Source organism: Chenopodium album, chromosome 19, assembly GCF_948465745.1.
Source record: "Chenopodium album chromosome 19, dcCheAlbu1.1, whole genome shotgun sequence".
In the NCBI taxonomy this organism is placed as follows: Eukaryota; Viridiplantae; Streptophyta; class Magnoliopsida; order Caryophyllales; family Amaranthaceae; genus Chenopodium; species Chenopodium album.
The window spans coordinates 4,895,964-4,904,015 of NC_137852.1; the positions used below are offsets into that span (position 1 = coordinate 4,895,964).

Consider the following 8,052-nt stretch of genomic DNA (forward strand, 5'->3'; position numbering starts at 1 on the left):
AACACAACCGACAACCGAAACATCGTTCCTTGGTTTGTTGGTAACGTGCCGGCTCTTATGCCAACTCACGTGACATTCTAAGCAAAACATCCCTACTCTCAACGACTCAACGTAACCTCACGCGCCTTCTCTTCGGCTGACAAGTGGCCATATACCCACATGTCAAAATTTAATAATGACGATGGTTATTCTTTACAGATTGTCCCATTAAAATTTTTACTTCCTCTGTTTTCAAAGTATTACAGTAAAATTGACAAAATGAATGAAGTGAAAAATTTGACCAAGCATATCTTTAATGTAAATAGTGTAAAATTTAAACTTTAGGCACTGAAAGAATAAATAAGAGATTACAGTACAATAATAAGAGTTGTAATGAGTGATCAGATATACTTCACATGAGTATATAATTTCGGTATAAAGTAGGTTATAAACAGTGTAAAAAAGAAGTTATGTAGATCATACATACTAAAATGGAAATAGAGTAATCTTTTAGCAACCTTATACTCCGTAGAATAGAAGATGACAATTTTTTAAACAATGAATGAAGTACTCATTTCATTTGACTAATGTTATGTTTAATACTCGTACCTAAGAAAAAATACAGTATTGTGTATAATTGTTGAAATTAAGTACGAAGTTTAATTATGTTTACTGATGATTAAAGATAATTCTACTTAGAAATTTACATTGACTAATGTGAGCAGAAAAAATGAAGCACTTACTAGTTACTACCTCCGCTTCATATTATTTGCAACTATAGATATTTTTCTTCTCTCTTTTATGTCAAATCGTTGCAAATAATATAAAACGAAAGTAGTACTAAAAAACGGGTTAGTATTAATCCAGTACTAGCATTGGCGCATTGCCATTGGTTGAATGCCCAAAATAATATCGAAAGGTGCGCATCAGCACAGTACATGAGTGGCGTAATCTAGCAAAAGTGAGGTATAAAGGGAACAAATAAAAAATAGATTACTAGTAATAAAAAAACAAAATTAGTTTCCAATTTTCAAGTGTCATCGTTTCCATAGTAGGAGCGTATTCTTCCATGCGCGCTTGTAGTGAACCTTTTTCTCTCTCCTCTTAGCCTACACACCCCTCTACGTTGTTTTTGGTCCTAGCCCTAAATATTGTTTTTGTTTTATTCATTTTTCAATTTTTTTGGAATTTTGTTTTATAGAGTTCCATGTTTTATTATTACCAATTAAATGCTTGTTACAATGTTGGGTAAGACTCTTAATACTATTTGTTTGAAAATATTTCAAATTTGAAAATTCAAATGAAAATATTTTTTTACTTTACAAGTTAATTAATTGTTTTTCCTATAAACCATAGGGTGTCATTACATGTTCTTTATATATGTGAAAAAAAAAATACATGTTCTTTGATAACTCTTCACATCATAATCAAATTTGTAAATTCTAAAATAGAATGTCTTGTGTAGGTCTAATTCAAAGTTATTTACAATTATTGGTTATTTAAGAAGAATTGAACTAAAGATATAAAATATTTGTAGGTTTAATTCAAAATTATTATAAAGGAATATCTTGTAAATTTTTAAGCTAAATTAGTAAATCTACTCGATTTAGATTTTTTTTAGTGTAAGACAAAAATATTATGAAGCAGTGATTGTGATAGACAATACACGTAAAGTGAGTAACGTATTTTAAAAACATGTCTATTGAAAATTTGAAATATTGTTTCACAATTTTTTTTATACTAGTCAACATATCCTCTCCATTCACTCATCACTTGTATGTTCACACAAAATATCTACATACATGAGAAGTCTCCATCAAAAAGTGTAGAATGATACAAGTAGTATATGGTATAGTGGTAAGATTTGTAGGCATTGTAGCTTTGAATCTGAATGTTATAGGGTCAATGAATCAATCCCCATTATAAGCTCCTTGAGGGTGAGGATTCCCTTACCTTCGGACACGATCAGTCCATACAAAGTTCTAATTTGATTGGACACTTTTTCTTACCTATACTTTAAATATCAAAGAAATGCAAAAGGCAAGTCATATTTAATCAATAGAGGCACAAGGTAGTAGACTACACATCTTTGGTAGATGAGTAGCATTAATCAAAGAACCCAACAACAAAAGAGCATTAGCTCCAAATTAGACATAAAGACACCACTATTTGACAATGACTAACAAAAGACATCCCAAAAAAGTGTAATAACACAAGATTAGATTTATAATTAGGTCAAAAAATGTCCCACTAATTAATTACACGCTCCTTTCAACCTTCCCCCCATCTCTCTGATTTTGTACTCACACTCTCACTCCTCCACTCTACTCTACTCACTCAGTGAGTGTGTGACCACTTCTTTTCACTCTCACCTGTGAACTCACTCTTTCTCTCTCCTCCCCACAAACCCCAAACAACAAAGAAAGAGATTGCTCATTTTTTAGAGAGAGAAAATTCATCCATTTTACTAAAGATTCCCCTGTTTTTTCAGACGCATAACAGTTGCAGTCTCTCTATTCTTCTTCAATTCCTTCTTTTTTTAGGGTTTTTGTCATTTGCATTGTAAACCCAGATCAAAGATTAAAACTTTCTTTATTTTCTTTCATTTTTTGTAATTATTACTATTTTTATTTCATTTGATTCCCTTTTCATTGTGATTGCGATGTGAGCTTAAATCTCTGCCTTTTCACGCTTTTATTATCAGAGATTCTCGTTTTTATCTTACTTGTTATTATTCACTCATTATTACTCGAATCTCCCCTTTTTTTTAATCTAAAGTTTGCATTTTTACTCCAAAATTATGAAGATTGATGTTCTCAGAATATGCATTCTTAAATCTGGGTTTCTAATCAAATCCTCCCATTTCTTTTTTAGCTGATTAAATTTTTATTTTTCTGTAGTAATTTATGTGAAAAAATTAGTAAAAATGAGTGATTTATCAGCAAGAACTTCATCAGCTTTAGCAATTACTGAGAAAAAGCCTCAAATTCAAAGGGCTGGTGGTTGTGTTGGGATTTTTTTCCAACTTTTTGATTGGAATCGAAGGTTTTCCAAGAACAAATTCTTCCCCAAGAAGCTTCTTCCTCCAGGTTATTTATTTATTTAATTATTTTAGAAAAAAAAATGTTTATTTTTTTTGGGGAATTAATGGGGATAATTTTACTGAATTTGATGGTGTTTATATTGTCAGTTCGTACGAAAGTTTCGAAGAAATTCAATGCGGAGGAGAAATTGCCTGTGACTAAGCATAAGCATTTATTGGTATGCTGTTATTTTCTTACTTGACTCTGAAATTTTACTGCTTGATTTGAGTTTGATGTGTTGAATGGTATAAATGTGTGATTTTTGGATAAGGAGTACTGTCTTTTTACCCTTAGTGGAATTCTATCGCGAATTAATAGTCACAGTCACGTTGATAGTGTAATTTGAACTGTATCGATTTGAAGGTGTTAAAATTACTTGATTAGGTACATTTCTAATGCAAAAAATTACTGAATTGTGTTTGTATGTAACAAAATTGTAGATGGCTGATGAGAACAATGCTGGTGGGTTTTCGAGTAAATCGAAGAAAAATGGGGGTTTAGAGAGTAAAAAACAGGAAATGAAAGCTCCTGGGTTGGTTGCTAGGTTAATGGGGTTGGAGACAATGCCTCGTCCGGTTGTAGAGCATGATAAGTATAGCAAGGATTCGACCAAGAGTGAATGTGATAAGGCTAAAGGAGAGAAATTTGGTAGTGGGTTGGTTAAGGAGGAGTTGAGTTTGAGTCCGGAGAAGGGGAATGTGAGACCTCAGAAGATTCAGAAGACGGGGGGTTCTGATAGGAAGCCGGTTACTAGGTTTGGGGCTGAGGCTTTGCAGATTAGGAACGTTTTGTCGAGGTCTAGGAAGCATCATCATCATAATTACCACCACCCGAAGCTTGCTTCCCCGGTGAAGAGTCCCAAAATGGGGAGGAATTCGTCTAGGTTGATTGATGTTGCTGCTAGGATTTTGGAACCTGGGATACAAGCAACGAACCGAGCTAGGTGTAGTCTTACTTATTCTAACTCGGCAATGCAGCAGCCGTGGAAGGAGGGGGTGATGGATGAGGTGAGAAGGGAGGTTGATTTGGAAAATGACATGTTGAATGCACAAGCTGCTTGTCGAAGTTGTGGAAACATGTTGGAGCAACAAGTGAATGTGAGATATGATGATGGAGACAAATATAGGGATGTTGATTTGCAAGGGTCTCATTTCAGGGAGCTTTTCTTTGATGGATTGGATGAGAGTTGGCCAAGACCGGCTGTATATTTGGAGAATGAAAACGATGTGGTTCTGTTGAAAACCAGGTATCAGTCTGAAAGTGTGACAGCTCAGCCAGTGGATAATAGATCACCCTTTCAAAACGAAACGATCAGGAACGATGTGCATCAGTCACTCAGTCATGAACAGATTCCAGCAAGCAGGATGTTTACCTCCCAGAAGGATGCATCGCCTTCTATTAACACGAAGCATAGGGTTCAAAGGCATGGGCAGTTGTTGCATGGAGATAGAGCTCCACCGAAGTCTAAAATAGCAAGCACACAGGGAAGAAGAGTTCCATCGGCTGTCAATCCGGTTAATGGAACAAAGGATTTTATTGCCCTCAACAGAAATGTGAGCAGGAGCCGTCTAAGAGCTCCCAGCAAACCTGATAGCAGTATTGATACAGAAAGAAGATTTTGTACAGGGAGGAATGAATCCCTAGCAACAGAAAGCAGTCCTGTTAGGAAAAGAAGGACTATAAATGCTAATAGGCCAGCTGATAATGTGCATGCTGCAAGTTCGATACTCGGTAAACAGAGAAGTAATAAGGTCAATATTGTTGCTCGAAATGGGATAAGAATCCAATCTCCACCTGCAAATCAAATTGGCCTCAGAGGCAGGCCTTCCGGCCAAAGAGGTAATAAAAATACTGATATTGTTTCTTTTACCTTCAATTCCCCGGTAAAGTCAGCTACAGGGACAACTTCTGATGAAATGGGTGCCAAAAGAAGGGATCAGATTCACCCTGCCACTAACGAGAATCTACAACATAAACTGACAATGGAAGAAAACAGTGTGAGTAAACCTTCCCAAAACTATTTGCTTATGAATGGAGATGCTCTAGGTGTCTTATTGGAGCAAAAGTTGAAGGAACTTTCTAACCAAGTAGAAAATGAAGCAGCATCAGGATTCATGCCGTCTGCAAGAACCACTGCTTCAATTCTTCAGGAACTAATATCTGCTTTGACAGCTGAGAGGCCAGTTTCATGTGAGGATGAATCCATTGGAACTGATTCACAGTGCCATAGCGAAGTTACAGATAGTGTTTCTCAGGTCAGTTGCTGCTTATACTGCCTATTCTTTGGACACTGGTTTCAGACAGTGTATTACCATAAATCAATATTTCACAGGATGATTAAAAAATAAAATCAATTGCTGGTTAATTTTCATAGTCTAAACTTAGTTTTGAAATTTTGATCTTTAGTTAGTTTTGCATTTTTAAAGCTCGTAAATAAATTCACTGAAGAGATGTGATTCAATTATGTTTGGAAGGTTGAGATGCTTTGCAAATGCCTTAAAATCTGCATTCTTCTTTCAGTCTCTTAGTGTCTCAAAACTTAGAACACTGGACCTTTAGCAGATTTTTTTTCTCATATATTATATGTACAAATGCCCGTGGCTTACGCGTGTATTATATGGTCATGTAGTCTGGTGTGAAATATGATGTACCACGTACATGCCTTCTAGACTTCTAGTTCCATGAAGAGACTCGTAGACTAAGGACAGTAGATGTATGTTAACTGTATCATTTTAAACAAAAGAATCGGGTGTGAACGTGTATATGCAGTCTGCCACATCATAACCTTTGGCTGAACCATCATCTTTGTGATCATTATTTGAGCAACTTGATCATCCTTGTCTTTGTCTCCATGACATATGTTTCTTGTCTGTCTTCCTTTGAGTATAAGCCCGTTAGCTATTCTGTGACTTCTGTCCAGGTTAAAATTTGTTCCAGATAAAATCATACATCTGCAAGAAAAGACTAGGCTATATATCACATCGTTGGTGTCGTTTAATGGCAATCCTGTGATCTTGGCATTTTCAGCTTACAAGTGGTCCCCTGACTGTATTTTTGAAAGTGGGTGTTGTATGAACTATGAAGTAATTGTCTAATTGATGCATTTCCATTATCTGACAACTGGTCCTCTGTTTTTTTTTTCACAGGCCTGTGAGGCCAAGTTGAGGAACAAAAGATCTTCGGATGGATTTTCTCGTGAAGTTGACCATTTTAGCCCAGGATGTGTTCTTGACGCCTCATTTTCAAATGATAGCTGCATTTCAAGCAGCATTGATGATAACTCAGGTAAATGACTTTTGAGGATATTGTGAGCCCTGTCTTAAATTACATTGACATCTTAGGTGTTTGATTTTAGCTGTTCTGTTTATATTCTTTATAATAAACCCGTTTCTTAAGCGATTTTTGCGTCTTCTACATATCTGTACATTGACTTAACAGACTTACTTTGACATACAGTTAAACCGACGGTCTCTTCTGACACTGATCTTTTGGATTCTGCATCATCAACGAACAAGCCTCGTGGCTGTGGTGTTATGGTGGTGACTGATCTTGTAAATCATGCCTCAGCAGTACTGCAGAATGTCAATCGCGTTCATTCTAAATTAACGACAACCAAGCTTGACTATGTACAGAAGATTGTTTTAAATGCTGAACTCTTATTTGGCAATGCTGCTGCACCTAGTTCATCAAGAATTCTAGATTTTCTCATAGGCCCATTTCTAGATGAGCTAGAATCCCTTGTTGTTGCAGCATGGAAGGACAGCATCATTCTCGGTATTGAGGTGAGAAAAGAGGATAACCCGTTAAGGAGATTTCTGTTTGACTGTCTTGTAGAGTGCCTCGATGTTAAGTACACTCGGTATTCTGATTCTGGGTTCAGGACATGGAGTAGGCTACCGAAGAGCATCGATGCAGAAGTTTTGATTAAAACTTTTGATGAGGAAGTTAGGAAGTGGATTAGCTTCTCCGGGCACACAACAGACGGGATAATAGAGAGGGAAATGAGTACTTCATTGGGTAAATGGACAGATTTTGAGATCGAAGCATTTGAAATGGGTGCCGAGATCAGTCAGGATATTGTTCAGATCTTGGTTGATGAAATTGTGACAGACCTTTGCAGGTCCGACTTGAGCGTTTACTGATCTTACTCCTAATGCAGAACTTTCGCTGGTTATGTAATAATCTGTAACTGATAATTACCAGTCACCCTGTTTAAAAATTTTGTACAAATGAAAGTGGTACATTGGAGGATTATTAGGTAACTTAATTCTCACATACTTCGTAGGTAATATAATGTTAATCCTGAAGTAGTAGATGTATTTTTTTTTTTTTGGGAGGTTTAGTATTTAATGTACTTGGATGGTTGTAAGCTTGTAACTCCTCTTGATCAGTACCATACTCAAATATTAAAATTCAAGAGCTAAATAAACCTTAGCTTCTTAATTTTCCGAAATCATGCTCAGGTTTCACCATTCAACTATTAGATCAAAGCAAATTTTTCAGGCGTGGTGGTGCTCTCCCTTGAATGTAACAAATTCGAATCTTCAGTCTAATGTTTCAAGCTTTCAACACTAAACACTTACTGTTATTAAGCTATATCAATTTATCAAATATACATTTCTTCCTTTCAAAATAAAAGAGAATAAGTTACGGAGTACTATATGATAAAGAAGATATAATATTGATTTTCATATTTAAGGGCATAGTTGTAATCATGTTAGAAGTCGCCATTGCCCGAAGCCAAATACTAGGTTAACATGAATACAAGTTACAGTCCATACATCTTTGCTCATCGATAAAATGTTGCAAACTGGAAACTCTGATTTTGATGTTTGATAAAAATCCATGTGCAAGCATGAAGCCCAGTTCAAGTTATAGTCTCAGGCCCAAGTAAACGAATTCTAGCAAAAATGTCAAAACTAGTACCGTTCTGTTTCTGTCAAGAAAAAAAAAAAAAAAAAAGAAAAAAGTACTGTTCTGAAAGAGATCT

At 35.7% G+C, this 8,052-nt stretch overlaps 1 protein-coding gene across 1 annotated transcript; it reads left to right on the forward strand.

Annotated features, from left to right (window-relative positions):
• The first annotated feature begins 2,386 nt into the window (after positions 1–2,386).
• LOC145594570 (uncharacterized) lies at positions 2,387–7,559 on the forward strand. The gene is made up of 5 exons (XM_081650888.1): positions 2,387–3,068; positions 3,170–3,240; positions 3,503–5,317; positions 6,209–6,347; positions 6,519–7,559. Exons 1-5 carry the CDS (start codon positions 2,906–2,908, stop codon positions 7,202–7,204), a joined length of 2,874 nt encoding a protein of 957 aa, XP_081507014.1. The 5' UTR covers positions 2,387–2,905; the 3' UTR covers positions 7,205–7,559.
• Positions 7,560–8,052: the final 493 nt, after the last annotated feature.